This window comes from Eufriesea mexicana, unplaced genomic scaffold, assembly GCF_001483705.2.
Source record: "Eufriesea mexicana isolate 0111107269 unplaced genomic scaffold, ASM148370v2 scaffold93, whole genome shotgun sequence".
Classification (NCBI taxonomy): Eukaryota; Metazoa; Arthropoda; class Insecta; order Hymenoptera; family Apidae; genus Eufriesea; species Eufriesea mexicana.
The window spans coordinates 821,566-843,361 of NW_016908274.1; the positions used below are offsets into that span (position 1 = coordinate 821,566).

Below are 21,796 nucleotides of genomic sequence, written 5' to 3' on the forward strand. Positions count from 1 at the left end.
TACACCTGTGAGGCTACAAGATTTACCTGTCTTCGAAAATTATCTTTGACAAAGGTACGTGCGATTTTCGACAAATCTTTCAATCTTCGAGAAATTATAATTGGATTCCACAATCGTGAGAAATTTAATAAATTTTATCCTTCGAGAAATTATAATTGGATCCCACAATCATAAGAAATTTAATAAAATATGTCGAGGAAGAAAGTTGAAACAGAGGTAAGTTCGTGCTCAGTAGTGAGCTCAAGTAGCTTAGCGAGTTAATAATGCCGTTCATAGTGAGTTCGTGGATAGATAGGTTTCAATATGAACTGACTGAATTAGAATTGTTCATAAATTTTTTGAACAAATTAGGATTTTTTGAGTAGACTTGATTTTAGATGAGACAGAACTGAGCCTTTCGTGAGGAATTTGGAAAAGGAAATCTGAAGTAATTTTAAGTAGATAGGACTGGATTCTGGTCCATTAGGTTTGAAATACCATGTGCATCTTAGCAGAGATTCTCTATTCATCTGAATCTTCCTTCTTCATTATCTGATTAATCAATTTCAATGCTAGTTCAATAAGCTCTGAAATAGAAACTTTATATATACATATCAGCAGAAATTCTCTATTTTTTCGAATCTTTCTTCTTGAATAACTTAACCCTTTCTCTACTACGGGTGGCAATAGTCAATGACCACGAGACACCATCTACACACGTCGGGTGACTATACTCACCAACTACGAGACGCCATCTACACACATCGGGTGATAATAGTCACCGGTCACGAGACGCCACCTACACACGTCGGGTGATAATAGTCACCGGTCACGAGACGCCATCTACACACGTCGGGTGACAATAATCACCGGCCATGAAACGCCATCTACACACGTCTGGTGACAATAATCACCGGCCACGAGACGCCATCTACACGCGTCTGGTGACTATAGTCACCAACTACAAGACGCCGTCTACAAATCTCGGGTGACAATAATCACCGACCACGAGACGCCATCTACACACGTCGGGTGACCATACTCACAAACTACGAGATACCATCTACACATGCCGAGTGATAATAGTCACCGGCCACGAGACGCCATCTACACGTCGGGTGACAATAATCACCGGCCATGAGACGCCATCTACACACGTTGGGTGACTATAGTCACCGGCCACAAAAATTGAACCAAAAATTAAGATGGCTGCTACCGTTACGCTTAATTCTTTTCGCAAAGAATTGCAAGCGCTATTGCGATGCTCGACTTTTCCTTTTTTTTCTCTTCTTTAAAAGAATTAACCCTGAATGCTAAAGATTGCACAATCGTAATGTTTCCATCATTGACACGGCGCGGTAGCGACTCCGCGGCGACGCCCACCATAGCAAAAAGGTTAAAAAGACTCTTAGCTGTGAATACCTAGCATGAACATCATTATCTTCGGTATCTATAGCATCAACAAAGGCCAAATCATCAACTTGCCCTGACACCATCCGAGTTAGAAGACACTCGACACTATTGGATTCACTACAGTCAATTGGAGCACTTCAGGACCAAACTCCACGGTCTTAATTAGTTCAATCTTAAGCAAGTTCTCGCCAGTATTGTCTTTATCGTTTAACTACTTTCATAGATTCTCGAGAAATCTCTCAAAAGTTCCATTTCAACTACGATCGAAGACACACAGTGATACTTCCGAGACATTCGATACTAAGAGCTTATTTAACATTAAACCTACCATAGCCTAAATCACCGTTTTCATTAAAAATTCCGTGTTCAACGATATCACCTTAATCACTGGTCTTCGCGATTTTTCTTCCAATATACGTACAATCATTTTCTCAATGTTAATTGAGAATCCATTTTATCTGTTAATTCATTTTATAAAGCTGCTGCTTCTTTTCTATTCACCGGTTATTTGACCATGGTAGATTTAATATTGAGAGACGTTCCCTCTGCCAGCTGCATTTGCATATATCTTCACAGGAGAGAATATCATCGTGAGAAATAGTAAATACACTGTCTCAACATTGAAGGGGGCTTTCAGTATACAGAATGCAAATGCGAGCGCGGTGCATTTGCATTCTACGAGGTATTCCAATCTACAAAATGGTAAATAAACCTGAAAACAACCTTCGACAGTATTGAGAAACAGGTTGCATATGATTCCACACCTGGAACCTTCCAAGAAGACTATTATCACAATCTCTGTTGTCACAAGTAGAAACCAACAGGAGGACAAATGGTCAAAATATTTCAAGCAGTTCATACGTCTCACACTATCATCGAAACTAAGCCAATTTAACACATCTATGTAGGATCATTTTTGGGTGGATTGACTTAAGATAGTAATGTTGGCTTCTTAATAGAATAAAATAAGCTTATTATTATATTATTATATTATTATTAACAGAATGGCGGCAGCTAACTATGAGACAAGAGAGATTTGCTATGGGCACATTTTTCTAATCTTTCTTAAAACTGACTCTTACAATTGACTTTCACAAACTGACTTTTAACCTTTTTAGTGTCAGACAACGATATATCGTTGCGTATGCGATGGCGCCTTAATCTTCGCATTGCGAGAAAGCTCTATCTCAAAATAAATTTGTAAAACGTTATAAACGGTCTAATTTCATTACAAAAGAATTTAAAAAATTGTTTTCGGGTTTAATTTCTTGTTATACTCTATGCTGGTTGGTGCCATAGAGTTATCCTTTCGTTCCCAGGACTGATATTGGTTATTTTATTAAAAATGATCGAAAATGTAATACTTATACTTCATACTACGTGACCTACATAAAACTGTGATCAAACGATGATTACTCTTACGTGCAAATATTGTTTCTAGAACAGAAACTTGTTTCTATGTTTTATATTGAAACACAATTGACATTACATTATTCTTCCTTTCTTCAGTAATATGGTGCATTTTGAATTTTTGAAGTATCATTCTTAGTTTGGTTTTTATTAGTAAATTTTTATTAGTGCCTTCGCATAGGCACCTGTTCTTTGCTCGGTACTAAAAGGGTTAAAACAGTAACTGATAGACTGCAACTGACGGACTGTCTTTGCAAACTGCCCTCTCACACCCTTGCACTCTTACTTTTAACCATTCATTCTGTCCTCTTTTATTTTCAGGCTTTATTTCTCAACCATGCCCTTTTCTATGCAATCTCGGTGGGCAAGGTACTTCAACCACTCTGGACTCATCACTAAACTTTCATTCGAGTCTATCATAAACATTGTTTGCAGTCGATCCCCTTGCACGCAGTCACTTTAGGCCTAGGCCCAAACACTCTTGATATTCTTTCAGGGCCGTCATTCCATTCCTACATCTGTTGCGACCGCAATAATAATTGGAAGACGCGCCTCGCCGTCCTTCTTGAGGAACAACAAATTATAAAACAAGACATCAGACGATCGTGAGAAGTCGAAGACGTAAGACGGTTTGGAGAAATCAAACAGAACACATCGGATGACGTTAGCGAGAATTCACACAGAAAACATCAGACGGTTTTGGAGTTCAGACAAGACACATCAGACGTGAACTAGAGCTCGAAGACGTAAGACGGTATTGAGGAGTCGAAGACGTAAGACGGTAGTTGGGAGAAAACGAGAAGACAGAAAACGGAAGACGGAAGACAAGACGAAAAACGGCAGAGGCGGAGACGATACAGCACACACACCAATCACACATAAACGAATCATAATCGTGTAATAAAGTGTAAATACAACCAAGACAAACTGCGCTTTATTACAACACCTAAGTGCTCAGTGTCTCGTAAAGATTCGGCACACTGAGAAAAGGGGCAACACAAGTATACCAACGCTGCCCCCTCCGCGTGGAGCTCATCTACATCCACGCGGTGCAACAACATCTATTATGATAATCTGACGTTACGAACGTGCCAAAACTTATAATATAAGAGATTCCTCATAGTCTTCATCTGCATAACGAAGTTTACCTAAGGTACACCTCCAGTTGTCTTCAGACTACAGCAGTCTATTTTGTCAAAAAGATTCGTTTCCAAAAGAGGAATCAGCTCTATCACCACTAGCGATTGTAGTAAAAATTGATGAAGAACTACGACAGTTCTTTGACCTAACTTCAAAGGAAAGTAACGCGATAATGGAAACAGTCAACAATGAAAGAGTAAAATAGACTTTCAATCCCTCTAGAATTCCTCATTCAGTTGACAACTGGAGGATAGCAGTGAAATCGACCAAGTTTCGCGTCAGAAGGATCATTGGAGACATATCACTCACGTTTGAAGCGTTTTCCACTTTATTAGCACAGATTGAAATTGTATGAAAGTGACACAGTCACTTTGGCCACTTTCTGAAGATCCTAAAAATGTTCACACCTGACCATTTTCTAATTGGTTCAGCGTTAAGTTCTGTTCCACTATGCGTTGCAGACAAGAAGTCCACTGTTTCTGCACAGAGGCAAAGGAGGTACTTCACTCGATCCGCCTCTAACATGCCTACTTTTCCAAAACACAATCGAAATCACTATCCTCAGGTTCGGTAACGTTATACGTTAACATAGGCGTAAGATATCCGTAAAATTCCTATACTCGAATAATACATATTTCACTCGATCCGCCTCTAACATGCCCACTCTTCCAAGACAATCGCAATCACTATCCTCAGGTTTGGTAACGTTATACGTTAACATAGGCGTAAGATATCCGTAAAATTCCTATACTCGAATAATACATTGCAAGTCTGCGAATATGAAAGTTGTTACGTCCCGAAACTGCAACTCGTACGGTGGGATTGTAAGGCCCGTTTACGCAGATGCGACAATGTTGCTGAGATACTCAATGTATACTCAATACTCGATGTTGCCGACCTACTCTAAATTAATAGAGCTAGACCTGGTTAGGGTTCAACTACAGAATTCTGACATATTACTGTCTCTCGCGCTGAGTTCATCGTTATGAGTCTTGGTTGATAGTCTGGTCGTGATGCTTGTCCTGTTTTCGTGAGATTTTTAAGAGAATTCTCCTCGTGACTGCTGTCTCTGTGGTTTTACAAGTTTTGTCTATCTACTGATTGATTGATGTGAAATGTAAGTGGTGGGTGTGTCTTCCTATTGGTAGTGAGTAATATTGCGGGTGTGTGATAGCTTCGACGTCTTTCTGTGCTGGTGGATGTTTAAATAATTTGCATGTAACATGGTTAAAATGATAAACAAAACATAAATATGGCGCGATTTGGAAGAGAAATGGTCAGAAGAATGACAAAGCAAGTTGCCACATTTTGTGACATCTGTAAAGGACAACCGTTTTTTTGTTTAAACTGTGTCAATAAAATCCATTAAAGTTTTTTGATAAGCAATATTTGAGTACATTAATGATACAATCCTGAAATTACTTAAAATTTATGAAAACAATGTAATTTCTCAGTTTCTTATCGCATTTTATACTGTCAGTCACCGATGACTGACGCAGCCTAAACGGAAAGTTCAGTGTCAATCAATCACCGGTGACTCACGTGGCAGCTAACGTGTTAAATAAAATTGGAAATGAATATTCATCGGAAAAATCTGAAGTCTCACTTTGTCTCGATTCTTTCGTTCGCTTTCTTTGTCACACAGTTCTAAATGATCAGACTAATAAGAAAGGATCATTTCTACCAATAGGGAAGCGCGTTTACTATACTTCTGCGATTGCATTAGAATGGGTGAGTTAGTAGGGGTTAGTGAGGATTCGATCCTACGTTTTGCTCAGCGGACTTCTTGTGTGCAACGCATAGTACAGCCATCCATAATGCAGCTTAAACCCTCCAAACTTTCGAGATATTAGCTAATTAGGCAAATACTCCGACACTTCTAGGAACAATCTAGGTCTAGAGAGTATCTTCAGACAGTTCAGGAAATAGACAAATGGTATTAGAAAGAATCCAACATCACGAAAGACTCCATGACACCTCTCACTGATGAAATATTGCCATCGATCAAGTGGGCATTGGCTAAAGTAATCAAGTTGCATTTAGGTGGTGATGGATTGCGCAGAATTGATATCATCAGAAGTTTAACAGCTACCTTGACCAGATCTATCGTAAAACAATGGCCTCTGCCAGTCGAGCAACATCATGACAGAAGAATCTCAAGAACTATTGTATGGGAATAATGTTAGGAAAATAAAACTACTCACTGGGTACTATAAAATAATTCGAAGCACGTGTAATATTCTCTAACAGCTCATATTCGATGTTTAAATAAAAGTTATCTCCTCAAATATTTTTTGAGTAGCTGGCAATCTTGTCTCTTCGCTTCCTTTGCTATCCATCAGCTTATGTCACCGTAATCATACAGAAATCAGTGTTTAGACAAGCTAAACGACACTCCAGCTTATGTCTTCCATTTATTGCTCTAAAAATTAGGCCAATGACTCGATTCTAGTATTGGTATTTCGTTTGTCTATCTTCTCAGTCATCTCAGAATTAGATAGATGATCATGACTCGGTACTCTACCTTGCAAACTGCTTGCTTCCTTGCTGATCATCTCTCAAGGCTACGTGCAAACATCAACTTGTAGATGTACGTGTTAATTATATTTAAAAATAATATGAAGTTGTGAATCACTAATCAGTGCTCCAATCAATCTTCCCTTCAAGTTTTTAAGTCATCACTATCAAGATTCTGTTCCGTTTTGCTTCTTAATAAACTTTGCCTCATCTGTTATTTTTCGTTTCGAAGCTCAGATCCTTCAGCCACCTTATTGTTAGTTAGTAAGCTTTACATTGAACCCTTTCCTTCATTTCTCAAAGCAATAGAAATGTAAGAACGTAGAAATAGAGGAACCCAAAAATTTAGGAATATAGGAATATGAAAATATCAAAAATTATATTAAATTTTAGTCAAATTAAGATAACAACTTTTGCAATATTTCTGACACCATCTCCAAGAAATTACTTTTGAGAAAAATGATTGAATTTAAAACCAAAAAATTACGCCATTTCGATATATGCTAATATAGACTTCTGTAGAACATTTTAGAAAGATTATGCTTTTAAATAGAAATATTCTTAAAAAATTGAGTTTCATGCCCACTTAGGTTTGCGTAGCCCCTTGAACAAGTTCAAAAGTTCAATAAATAATTGTAAACAAAATCGACAGCTAGATAGGCATATGAAAAGACGAACACACGAACTGAGGAAGTAGTTGGTTACATTGATTCACAAAGACAAACAAATATGCACGTGAACATATATTGTACAATTTTATAAATTAACAAACGAAGCGTTTTGTATTGATTTAACCCATTAGACAGCAGAAATATTGCTTTCAATTCATGCCTGTTTCTCTATTTAAATTTCGTTTTTAATCTAACACAATGAAAAATTTGAAATTATTGAATCATTTTCTTTTGTTATTTTTATTTACTCTTTGGAAATTTTTATTTTTACTCTTTTCTTATCACAAAATGATTATTTACGATTTAATTAAAGCCTAATTAAAGACTTTAATTAAAGCTATGAATTAAGTGCTTTTGACGAAGACTTTCTTTCCTCTTTGTTATATAAGTTAACTTGTAATAATTGACTTGTTTTATTAAATTAACATTTCTTTTGTATACTGTTTATAAAATATATTTATAAGTAGATAAAATATATTTGCAAAAATATTGCATTTTCAATTTTTACTAGATTATTACATTTTATTATTGAAAATAAATCATTGTAACATGTTACAAACTGATTAGTCGTAGGTTTTATTATTACAGAAATTTTCATTCATAGAAATTGTATTATTTAATATGCTATACTATATTTTTAATAGTTCTATTGCTTGCAATTCGATTGCACTGTCCAACAAATTTTAACTTTCTTCTAATCTGTAATATCCAATAGGTGATTCATGTAGAGTCTACTTTCCTGAACACGAATCTGTAATCGAAATTGCTTTATCACCCATAGTTTTCGAAAAATTTGAGTTTCTCTAAAAATGAGCGATTTTTGACTAAAATGAAATATTACGTAAAAAGTAAGAAGGATAGTAGGTTCATTCTCATCTTAAAAGTTACGTGAGAGTATCCCGAGTTTATCAATGTCCATAATTATAATTATTTATGTTCCTGAATAACTATAATTGGGCATCAAAATTTAAAAATGAACCGCCGTGCGCACTTTTTACGTATATTCTTGCATTTTTATAAAAGGTTCTTTATCTGACGCGAATTTGCTACACGATATCGTATTCTGTAGACTTTTCTGAAGAAGAAACCATATAGAAACGATATTAGGACAATCCTGAATGATGACAGGGTCGTAAAATATATATTAAGAACCCGTAAGTGGGATTTTGCTGCCACGCAGCCATTGTTCGCACATCTAGCTTCGCCAGGGCCGTAGTCACGCGTAAGCGACACCAAAATCATCGTCTAATAGAACTCACGCTTTTATATGCATAATATGTATACGTTTTCATGTACTTTTTAATACTAATCGCAAAATTATAAGAAATTTGTCTATATCACTTTCTATTTCAAAAACTTTGTTATTCGATACATAAATACGAATGACTTTTTAATATAAAGTAGTTAAAAAATAATCTTTTAAGATGAGAATGAATGTTCTAATGTTTTTACCTTTCGTGCAATACCTTATTTTAGTCAAAAATCGTGCGTTCCTAGAAAAACAATTTTTGAAAATTGAGGGTGATGGAACAATTTCGATTATGATTTGTATTCGGGAAAGTAAACTCTACAAGAATTATACAATAGATATTACAGATAAAATTCAGATTTAGATTAAAATAACAGTGTTATTAGAAAAAATTCCAAATTCTATTATTAGAAAGAAAAAAATGATGTATTCTTTAAACATTAACGTCTAATGGGTTAAAAATGGCAGTACACGTGTTACAAATAAATGCTTGTTTTAAATGACACATTTTTTGCATTCGTTAAAAACAGATTCCTTAAAAACTGATCTAATCTTTAAAATAAAATTTCTTCAATCAATTATATCTTTCTTTAAATTATTTACTCGTTAAGTATTTTATTAAGTACAAATTACTTAAATTCCAATATTGAATTATTAACAATATTTGTCACAAATATAATATTTAAATTTTTCCAATAATATTAATGTCCAATTTTTTAAATAAATTTCTAAATTTTCAATTTTCAGTTAAATGAAAATTACTGTCACACAATTTTTATTTTAAATATTTCCTCTGAAATTTTAAATAAAGTTATTTACATATATTAAATTGCATTATAGCAGAATTCAAAAATGTGTCATTTAAAGGACACCAGACATACACGAATCAGAATATCGATAAAAGAATGTGATTAGAGCATAAGACCATTCCGTTCTCCAGCGATGAAAATTTTAATGAGCCTCGGCGCGGGCAGGTTTTTGGGGGGTGGTCCACCCTTAATCACCCCTGCGATAAGTTCCACTTCCAGATTCATTTTGAAGCCGCTTAGCCTCGCAGTTCAGAGCAACATTCTCCAGTCTCCGTGAAAATATTCTGAAGTTTGAACTGATTCAAAGTAATTAAATAATTACATCACAGAATCGAGACAAAAGTGAAATTTTAATACGAACATTATCATATTTTATCACAAAATTTTTCGATTTCACTGCTAATTTGATAATTTTGGTTTGTAATAAAGTAAGGAATATTCATAGAGGGTTATTAATAATTGATAATTTTATAATATATTCTGATATATTAATATAAACATTCTGTGTTTTAGTTTTTTAAGAAAACTTAAATTATTTAAATACTTTGTTTATTTATTTCCAAAATCATTTGTTTTTCTGGTAAAACATTATCAAACTAATATTTTCTAAAGAAATTTATTGGGTTATTTTAGGAAGCATTGATTTCATTGAAGAAAAAGATTTTCTTCACACTTTCTTTCTATTTTTTGAAAATCACATTAAAATGTTTGATTAAGAGATACTTTGAAATGTCACTAAGAAAATTTTAGTAGCAACGGTAATTTGTATTCTTTAATCCATGTTAATAGTTTATATTTTAATCTACAAAAAAAAATATTTGGAAGTTTTATTATCAGGGAAGCAATACTTTTCCATTTCTGTTCATGCAAATTTGGTTAATATATTCATCGTGAGAATACATATAATAAATGTACAATGATAAAATAATGTAATAAAATTTGATCACATTTAAATAATTTTATGACAGAATATACACTTGTAGAATACAAATATTAATAAAACTTTGTAACTTATGATTCATTTTCAATTTTATGTCATATATTTTATAATTAATGAAAATTTTACACATGAAATATATTAAATTAGTTATATTGTTTCAATTAATAAATTGTTTTCAATAGCACGTAAAAGAAATTTTTTAACAAACAAAAACAGTGAAAAGAATATTAAAATCAAATAAAATCTACGATTGAAATCAAATGTTTCATTAAATTTACTTAAAGGTTTAATGGAAAAAAACATTACATTTGAAAAAAGCATTTTTTATTAAAAATTATAAATCCTGATTGATTCAAAAATTTTTAATCAAAAACCTAGTTTGTTTCTAATATTATACTACTATTTACAGAAATATCATATTATTCTAGAAACATTAATTAGCAAATCATATTTTGCAATATTACACAATAAAATAATTATAAAAAATACAACTGAAATTTTAAATCTATGGCAATATCATGAAATATTTTAAGTATTTTACTCTAAATAATCACCTTTATTTTTCACTGTTCTTTGTTCGATGTTTCTTCTTTTCCTTGGAAATATTTTTGTTCTTCTGGTATTTTCAGTGATAACAATAAAAACAAGTTTATTTCTGCCTGATAGTCTCTCTAAATATGGACCCAATGGATACCATACAACTATATAATAGTATATTTTCAACGTCTACATATAATTTCTCAAACACAGCTACTATATTCGTTATAATATCGTTTCTTTATAATCTGATTGTTTCCTTCAGCTTACTTAATCGTTTAATCTTATATACCAATTTCGATAATTTTTTTTTAAATCTTTTACTTCCAATTTTTTTACTATATTTTCTTCTCGATTTCTTTATTTCGTTTGCGATAGGAAGATTTTTTCTGCTAACTAAATTAACATTAAATCGACTATATAATTCATAAAATTAAAATATTCGTTTCTTATTCTCCTTCTTTATTCCCCTTTCATTCTATAATACTTTAAAACATCAAATATCTCTTAACATTAACAATGATCGATAATAATCTCTCGTATTAACCTTCAATATATAATATATATATATATAATATATATAGATGAATATATATATTCTCAGTCGTCAATAGAAATACGTATAATCGATTCGATCTATTAATCAATGTACGTTGATTTAATTAATTAGGTAACTTTGTTTTAGATTGTCCTCGCTTTGTCTTTGTTTCTTATTATCCCTCTTTCGTTTTCTCTTTATTGTACTTTCCTCGGAAGTGATTTTTCCGTTTTTATTTCTTTTTTTAATTTTTTTTTTTTTTTATTTGTCTTCGCGAATTTTTCGATTATTTTTTTCGTTCGTTTTTAGATTTTCTTTTCTTTTTGTCTTTGTACTGAAATTGTATTGCTGATTGATGGTCCTGGTCAAATGACGAACATGATACGCATTTTCCTCTTCTTCGATCGACTCCTTCGTGAAATCTTTCCTCGTGGATTATGTTGAACCCATTTTTCTTCTTTTTTTCTTTTTTTGGTTTTCCCTATTCTGGTGAATCTGTAACAGAGAAATTACAACTTGTTTAGAACTTCAGGAAAGATAGAAATTACAAAAAATATGTTAAAGATATTTAAAAGAAGTTAACTTAAAAATATTATTTTAAAATTAAATATAAAGTAAATATAAATATAAAAACTTTTAGTATCAAAGTAACAAAGATATAAATTAATATCTTTTTATTACCATTAATAATTGTTTATTAATAATAAATAAATATTAACACGAAAGTAAATTCATTATAGTATCTCTATTTACAATTTGAAAATAAAAAAATATTTTAATATATTAATTTAAAGTTTAATAGAATAAATAAGTATTTGAGTGCATCTCCTTAAAAGAGCTGAAATATAAATTAAAAGCTAATGAAAGTAAAAAATAAAGAAGTCGAATTAAAAGCTGGAAAGTTGAAAAATGGTTTAAGTGCAAAATTTAAATAAATGAATTTCTCTCTAGTTGGTAAAGAAGAAACTTTTTGTACAACTTACAAAAGATAATCATAAACTTACTCTAATTAAAAATTACTATTTATTTATAAATTAAAACAAAACATTAATATATAATATCAAATTTTATTATAACACTAGAAATTTTATATTCCCTTGTAACCTTTGGTGAAATGAGACAGTTGATAATAAAATCACATATTAAAAGCTTCAATTTAACAAAAAAATTAAAGAAACAAAGAAAAATTAAAATCGTTCTTCGTTCCTTTCGTTCGTGAAGAAACTTCTACAAGAGAGATAACTTGGATAAATTACTCCATAAACTCGCTACAAAGTGCTCTAAAAAGAAGTAAAGAGGATAAGGTGACGTTCAAGAGTTTCTCAGTAATTACAAGCCCTCGCCTAACCAATCTAATACGCGGATCGTTCACTTAAAGCCGAGTTTATACCTGACAAATGAGCGCGAACGAACATTAACGAACGTGACCCGTTGCTTACCGACAACGTAGTGTCTCTGACTCACAGCTACTAACCCAAACGTGTGTCGACGGAACGTAGTATACGTATATCTAGTGATCTGCGTAGTGGCAAGATTTTTGCGCACCGTTCTGCGCATCACGCGAGACCGTTGCATCGCATGGCTGTCACGCGTTTCATGATTAGTGCAGTACGATTCAATAATGTAGAAAAATATTCGTTCGTACTTATATGGTATGGACAAGATGATTGAATATTTAGTGCCCGTAGTTCTTCGTTCAACGATAACAAAGCCATCTGGAATCGAAGGACAATAAACAGAAGCGAAACGGATTTTGATTATTCCTACACATTCGTTCGAGCTCGCACGTTTTTGTTTATGTTCACTCGCGCTCGTTTGTGCTCGCTTTATTCGTTTACGCTCGTTCGTCAAGTGCAGATCCGGCTTAACAGTGAATATCTCGGTTTCTGGAGCCAGAGGTCTACGAGGTAATCTTACTAACGAGCCTTCTAGCTGCTCCGTCAGGAAATGCATCCCCATCCTTTCTTTTTTCTTTTCTCTCTCTTCCATTTTATTTCCTTCCAGACTCCCCGAATGTATATGTACCTTCAGCCATCAAGGGGATAGCAACGCTTTGAAAACATCGCCTCCTGAATGAATTTCGCCGGAGCATTTTAATGATATACTGGGTGTCTCAGGAGAAGATTGAGCAACTTTGTTATTCTTCAGTATGACCAAAAACGTTCATACGAGAGATGAAAAATTAATTTCTTTGGAATAAAAGGTGTGTGCATAGGCTACTTTGTAGTACCATGAAAAAGCTAGTATGCATCTCTAAGCATATAGGGAATAAATGAGTAAGTGTTTCCCTAATATTTTCTGTTTTAATTCACTCAACTATAATTATGGTTTAGTGCATGAAGGTATGTTTATTATTTAAGTGTTATGACAAAAGAATTATATATATGATTAGTTAATAATCAGTTAATAATCTCTCATGACATTCTTTTGTTCTTTTACTAACTCTTAATTGTCTATAACATTATGTAACTTGGAAATTGATATCCGTACATCCATGCATTTTTAATTCAATTTTTTTTCTCTAATTGGTATGCAATTGTATTTTTCAGTTTTCCACTTAATTTCATATGGAGGAACAAAATACTTTTTTATAAGAATTATGAAAAGTCCAAAGTTCAAGTGTAAATAAATATTATAATAGATTATAATTTTTGTCTTTTTTCAAACAAATATGATTCTAGTTATAGAGGTTTAAGACTTTCTTCTGTGTTATTACAGTCATTTGATCAGATTTTACAATAGGGATAACATTACCAAGCAAAAGTGAAGCTTCCAATACGTACGTCCAAACAAATAGAAGAAAAAGGACGGATACACATATCCCAGCACTTTATGGTCCTATATGATATCTTTGGATATGACGCTGTCTTTCGATTCTCCTTATATACCGAATTGATTGCGGTCGTAAAAGCTTTTTAATTTATAGTTGGTCGATTTAGTTGAAAACATTTTTCAAATCCGTCTTTCATCCACTGTTTCTACATTAATTATTTTCACAGACTTAGTACTGTACTATATAAAATTCAGATATATTTTTGCACTGTTCCATTTCCTTAACGACATAAAAAGTATATAAACAATAGATAAAATAAAAATAATTGAATAAGAAAATAAAACATTGTTTATTGTTTTCTATTTTTGTAATAAAATTTCTTTTTCCTATACTTAAATTGATTACTATTTACCAAAGTGCATTATTATTCAATTTTATAATAATACTTCATGAGGATTTATGCAATGCACAGATACTTTCTATTCATTAGATCTCTTTCATCCACCTGCTACATTCAAATTTGCATTTATGAAATCTTGAACAGAACATCCTATGCTCGGATACGTGCTGCAAACATCAAATTCTCGAAAAATATAAATTTTGCTGAATACGAAATTAAATCATAAATTGTTTTAAAGAAAAATCTATTAAATAAGAAACTATTTAAGAAAAAAACAAAGGTAAAAAAGTAAATAAAATATAGATTTTTAGTTGATAAATAATGGAAAGTTTGCTAACCAAATCAATAAAATTAGTAAAATGTAATATAATTAATAAAACTATACAATAAAATAAATAAAACAGATATAAACAAATTTTATTATTTCAGCTATTATTACTATGTAGTTAACATTCATTCCTTAAAATTATTTTTTATTCCTTTTAAGTCATTTCTATTATTTTTATCATTCAATATACAGGATCGTGCTGTGTGAACAAAAATAAAAATAAAATAAAAATTCGCAATTACGTATAGAATATTAAAAACACATTTTCTAAATTAAACAAAAAAATTATAAAAATGAACGTTGGTTAAGAACAGATAAAAAGTCAAGAATGGAACTGAATATATCAACACCTACACCTATTCTCCACTCTTCAAAAAGAGAAAATAAAAGAAAGGGAAACTTTCAACAAAGAAAAAGGAACATCAATTTCGTCATTTCTTAAAAAGACACCCTGTATATCCCTTCCCGCATTTTACTATTTGCCTCATACCAACCTACACTAATCACTTTAGAAACGTGCTTATGACGTGGTTAGCGGATAATTTAGTCTCCGACAAGAAACTTTGTCCCGGCTAAAGATATTACTTGCAATTTAACTGCTTTGTGGCCACGTGTCGTATTTAGGTGAACTCTATACATAACATACAAATATATATATTCATATCGATGTTCTAGAACTGAATATTGGCGTGATTACGACGGCATAATTTAAATGTGGACAGAGAATCCCAGTCTTCAGAATACAAGAGGTAACACGAGTGGCGCTGCAATCGGAAATCCAGGTCAGATGGCAAGGCAGTCTATTATGCTCGAGAGTGCTGATGAAAGATTGCTAGGAAATTTGGTTAATGAGCAGCAATTATGCGGGTTAAATTGATCCGTTATAATCAGACCCATCGATTTACGTTGTTAACGAAAACTGATGAAGAGAAAAGAAACAATTTGTTTTACGTACAACTGGACCATTAAGGGGAAAATTTTGAGTGCGTGAGGAGTTTCAGAGAGTTTGCAAAATTTGTGTTGTTTTAACGACGTTTAACCGAACAATTGGTCGCTGAAGTTTTGAACATAGATTTAATGGATGATATATAATAGTTTAATAAAAGAAAGTTAATTATAAGTATTTTATAATAAAATTGAAAATACTCTAATAATGATAAATAATTGATTAAACAAGTGCAAGAGCTTTAAATAGTAAAAGTGAAAATACAAACAACAAAGAAAATAAAATAAAAGAAATACTGGAAATTACATTATAATTTCTAATAACAAGATATACAAAAAAAAGAAATTAAAGTACAAGAAAATATAAAAAAATTAAATAACTTTTGAAAATTAATTTTTTAAATAACCATCTAGCCATGGAAATATAAATTAAATATAAATCATGACTAATAACTAAAAAGGCATTAGGATATAATGTAATATAAAGGTCGTAATAAAGAGGAAAATTAATTTTCCATATATATAGAATACTGGCAATGAAAATTTTGAATTCCAATGAATGCATGAAAAATTAAGTAAGACGAAATATAAAAAATTGTACAAAAGTAAAACAACTCATTCTAATTAAATCAGCCTATACTAAGTTCATGAATTTTAATTAATACTACAACTAACAAATGACTCAAAATGACTGATTTATGATTTAATTTTTTAATTACTGGAAATATGCAGTTCTTTCTGGTAAAATTAATATTAACTTTTATTCAGACAGAAATGTAATTATATATTCCTATCAGCATATACCTTCATCGCTGCACTTTAATTATCATTAATTATATCTTCATCACAGCACTTTAATTAATATTAACTATATACATATTATATTTAGATAAATTTTATAGATCGATAATTTTAACATTAAGAGGCTGAATATATATTTATTTGACTTAACACATTCTTTATTTAAACATTAATAATATGAATATAATGAGTTCATTATAATTCACATTTTTTTTATTAAAAATAACAACTTGAGATATAGGAGAATTAGGACCATATAGGTTAGAATGATATAGGTTAGGACCATATAATGTCAACCGGAAATTACTTTTCTTTTTAATATATTTAAGTAAATGTTATATAACATACAATTTGAAAAGCAATTTCTAGAAATACATAATTTACTTTTCTCTACGTAATACACAGTTCATAGAGAAATTTTAAATATCAATCCATAAATGACTTTTGTAACCTGAGATTTAAAGTGCTTTTCTATAGAACGTGTACGATATTGAATACAGCTACATCAATCGGTGTCACCCCCTAATGTCTTAAATTACGGCCTCACTATACCGTTTCCACGGACTATACTTAATAGAAATATAAAACCTCAACTGAAAACATTTACTATCTGTTCCTATTACCATTTTATGATAAAAATTAAACCAGTATTTAATAATAAAAATACGTATAGTGTATCATAATAATACAAAGTTGAAACAATAAATTAAACCAATTTTGAAATTTTTTTTTATTTCATAATTTTAAATATATCATTTAATATTATTTATTGATATTTTTTCATACTTTCTTTTTTTTCAAGTTTCATAAGAAATGCTTAATAATAAATAGATTTCAGACAGATTTTTGAAAATATTTCTTTAAAGTGTTTTTCCCAATTTTTTATATGCTTCCAACCTTGAGTTTTTTTACACAGTTGATTAGATCGAATGAACTGTCTGCAGTAGAAACTATAAATACTCGAAAGCAATAAATGTTTCCGCAATCGACTGTACGAAGACTGTTAGGAACTCCAGACAATTTTCACCTACACAGTATTCGTTTTATTTTCGACTCATTCGTTTTGTTTTGAAACTAGAAACGAATTTCAAATATCAAGGAAACTTTCAAAATCCTGAAATTCAGATGAAAAATTTAAAAATAGCACGACAAAATTTTAAATGATAGTATAAATTTTGCATTCTATCTTCCCTTTTTCGCAAATCAAATTCACCTTGTAGGTGTATGCAGTAAAATCTCGATTATCCGAATTAATTAGGGGACATTAGTGTTCGGATGAGAGAATTTTCGGATAATAGAACACACCTTTCTTTTCTTCTTTACTTTAATTTTTATACATTTCAAAACAGAAGAGCATGAATATTGAATGTATGCAACAAAAATAGGGACAAATAACAAATTTAAATCTAATTTAATGAAGAATTTATGAATCCTAAATTTTCTTAACTACTAATCACACGAGTGAGTGTGATTTTTTTTTTTAGTAAATTTAATTCAGTAAAAGTACATCCTTTTTGTGCCCCGTACTACCTCAGCCCTATATCTCAAACTCCAAATGCTTCAAAATGTGTCATCATCATTATATTCATGTTCTGCTTCACTATTCGAAATAGATATGTGACTGCTGTATTATACTAAACGTTTACCGATTTCTGCAATAAATTTCTTGCGTATGAATCAATTTGGATTGAAATATTTACATAGAAAAAATGTTTGAATAATAGAGAACAGAGTATTCGAATAATGAATAATTCGAATGACGGAAGTGCGGATAATCGAAATTCTTACTATAGCATGATACAATGCCATTTTGAATAAGCATAATCCTGACAAGTGTGTTTGATTTTGGACAATGTAAGTGTTTTCAAGACTCGGAAAGTAATTTTGTTGGCTAGGTAAAACATACTTTACTATTTCTGCCATTATACTCTATAATAATGAAGAAGATGAAGAAATTTTTTCAAAAATAAGACTCTGTGCAAGAGACATTTTAACAGGTTTTTCAAACCGTGTTTAATATATGTTATTAAACATTCTGTTGCAATTATTATTCCCATAAATTGTCACGATTATTATATGAATATACAGGGTACCCAAAAAGATTGGGACCAAACTGAAACTACTTGTTACTGACGTCAAGTAGATTAAAAAAAATCCACGAAAAAGCTTTATTGAAAAGATATACGTGTCCAAAATTTATGGACAAAATTCGTCTTGCAATTCGTAATATGTAAAGAATCATATACGTAGTACAAATTCTCAAAAAGGAATTCTTTTTTCATTTTTGGGGGGAGGGGAATTTTTTCTTTTTTTCTCTTATATTTTCGAAGTATATCAATATATTCGATGGATATTTCACATCGATTTTCTTAACAACAAAGTTCCAAATGTAAAAATTTTATTCTTTATTTTCGATTTGTTTTTTCATGTAGAATGACCCTTTCCTCAGTTGTATCACCAATGCTGATATACTTATAGCCAATACATCTCAGCCATAGTTAATTCACGAATACTCGGTGAATATTCAAAGTCGATTTTCTCATAAACGAAGCTTCAAACGAAAAAATGTTATTCTTTATTTTTGATTTGTTTTTTCATCTAGGATAACCCCCTCCTCGATTGTACAACCGATATTCGTGTATCGATGATCTATTCGTATAAGCCATAGCTAAGTGCACACGAACTCAGCGAACATTCAAAGTAGATTTTCTCGTAAATAAAGCTTCGAATAATAAAAATTTTATTCTTCATTTTCGATTCGTTTCTACTTGTGAAATCACTCCCTTCCCGGTTGTACTACCGTTTCTGGGACACCCTGTATAACATATGGTATTAAATTTTTTATTTTAGAACAATAAATTCACATTGAATTATATTTTTATTACAAGAGTTTTATGTTGGCTCTATGTGTTGCGAATTTGTTCTGCAAAAGAATGGAGTTAGAGTGCAGAACCTGTATTAAGAATAAAAGTTGTATGATACTATATTGATTGGTTCTCTCTGAAGGTTTATGAAATATACACGAAAAGGAATTCTTTTAGCCAGGTAGATGTCGCGACTGATGTAACAGGTATATCAAAGAGCTTGTCCATAAAGAATAAGTGATACGTGATACAGCATGTTTATATGTTCATCGTTCAAAGACATACAACGACGGACAAAGAAAGAAGAATATCTACTACCTGCTATGCATTTCAGACGTCTCACCTTTCACTATATTTCTGTAAAGTTCCTACAAAGCTTTCACACTTTAATCATACCATTATTTATCTGTATTGTGTCTATTTATAAATAGTATATATATACGAATAATATTATATTATTTATATTATTTTGAACACAGTACTTCGAAAATAAAAAAGGGGTGTAAGTTGCAAGTTGTACGTGTAAAATTTTGTAATTGCAAATATTTTAAGAAATGAATTACCTCGTGTGAATTATAATTTGTATGGCGTGTGGTAAAATATATGTGAAAAAGATTTCACTTATATATTTTATTAAAGTAAATTATCCTTATAATCATTTCAAATAAAAATAAAATTTTTGGAATTTAATATTACCTTACTGTGTAGAAAAATTTTTAATGAAAGGCTTTAATTATTTCAATCTTTAAGATTATATAAAAATTCACTAATTATGTATTTTTTGTATCCCCATAGTTCTTCCAACATTTTAATAAAGAGCAATTGTCATGGATAATTACATAAACGAATATATATATATATATAAACCTATAGAATTTTATAGCCTATTGAATAGATCAGCTATCGAACCATACCAGACTGTATCAGCATGTATAGTCATCTATATGCTGATACAAGTAGATATATTCAACTGGTTACAAATCTATAAAATTTTATAATTTATTACATAAAATATTAAAAAATATATCAATAGATTATGAATCTACAAACTTAATTTAGCTTATTTATATATTTTAATCAAATTCTATTGAATTGTTATGACTATAACAATTCAATGGGATTTTTCTCTCTTATGTATGTAAAAAAATTAGCTTACCACGATATTAGTCGAAAATGTCAATATAATTGAATTTTTCAGTTAAATTCTACTGAATTGTAATGGCTATAACAAATGGCAAGAGATGACAATATGTACAGGAAAAATATTATTGAATATGATTTAACAAAACAGCATTCAACAGTACCGTTTGTGAAAAAAGTGTACAAAATTAAATAAGTTAGTTAAACAAACTACTAACAGATTCAATTAGAATTCCTGAGATTACTCCCGGTGTATTTGCGTTATTCTGTCACAAAAGAATATTTTTTTCGTATAATAACTATAGACAGTGTCTATTTCTCTAACTTTTTGCAAAAATCAAGCAATATCATAGAATTTAACCCTCTATGGGCCCCTGTAACTTTCAAGTTACATGCTAATGTATGGGTATTTTATTATATACTGCATTCAACGTTATCGTCTTGATCTCTCCAGTTCGCGATTTTTCTTTCGATATATTTATAATTATTTTTACAATACCTCCCGTGGATTACTATGTATATATATCAGATATATCAAAAGTCAATAAAAATTTAGTTAAGTGCTTGATTTTCCTAAGAATAAATAAACATTTGATCTGTGTAAATTACAGGATTTTATCATTATTATTTATAATATATAAAAATAAAAATAAAATATATAAATCTAGGAATTATAATTTTAGGTATGTTAAATACCTATAATAACCTAAAAATAATTATAAATATAAATATAAAAATTGACTACATATAAATTTAAAGAGAGTAATAACGTATCACTTTCAGCATTTCTATATTTTCTAAAATTTTTGTATTTTTGAAAAATCAAATACGAAATATTAAAAGAAATATTTTATAAGTATTTAATTGTTTTACAATTGAAGTAAATATTAAATTATTTGAATCAAATGTTTGTACTTTTCGGTTTGACCTTTCCAAATTACAATGATAATTTAATAAAGCAAAATTAAGTAATTTAATGAAACGAAAAGAGCAATAATAGTGAACCGTGTATAAGGAAAAAATGTGTCAGCGAAGAAAAAATGGAGAAAATGTGGAACTCTGGAAGGGTGAGAAGAAATAGAGAGTAAAGAAAACTCTGTACAATACGTTCTTAGTACCTTTAGCTAGAGTCATTGTTCTTCTTTCCACTTCATTTCTTTTTCTTTTTGTCCTTCGAGGTACACCAGAGAAAGTTTCAAGAAGCGTGAAATAAAAGTTTCAAATGACAATACATTTCTTTAAGGACAGTTGATCCAAGTTTGAAATACTCTTTCCATAGCTTTATTCCAATTGAACACAAGATGAATTGCACCCAAGAATAAAAAATCATTTTTCCAATAAT

The 21,796-nt window shown here is 30.7% G+C and overlaps 2 protein-coding genes across 4 annotated transcripts in view; both read right to left on the minus strand.

The window, feature by feature from the left end:
* LOC108554902 (NACHT domain- and WD repeat-containing protein 1) overlaps positions 1-10,995 on the minus strand; it is a 47,980-nt gene extending 36,985 nt beyond the window's left edge. The window contains exons 1-2 of the mRNA XM_017910314.1: positions 10,683-10,995; positions 9,305-9,484 (exon numbers count right to left, since the gene is read on the minus strand). Of these exons, the coding sequence (XP_017765803.1) occupies positions 9,305-9,413 (109 nt within the window). The 5' untranslated portion in view covers positions 9,414-9,484; positions 10,683-10,995. The remainder of the gene's footprint in view (positions 1-9,304; positions 9,485-10,682) is intronic.
* A 280-nt stretch (positions 10,996-11,275) lies between these two features.
* LOC108554896 (uncharacterized) overlaps positions 11,276-21,796 on the minus strand; it is a 64,984-nt gene continuing 54,463 nt past the window's right edge. The window contains exons 1-2 of one of the 3 annotated variants that reach the window (XM_017910310.1): positions 12,643-13,201; positions 11,276-11,698 (exon numbers count right to left, since the gene is read on the minus strand). In XM_017910310.1, the coding sequence (XP_017765799.1) occupies positions 11,685-11,698; positions 12,643-13,192 (564 nt within the window). In that variant the 5' untranslated portion in view covers positions 13,193-13,201 and the 3' untranslated portion in view covers positions 11,276-11,684. Of the gene's footprint in view, positions 11,699-12,593; positions 13,202-21,796 lie in introns of those variants that run through there. The other 2 variants (XR_001890727.1, XR_001890728.1) reach the window with 2 other exon arrangements.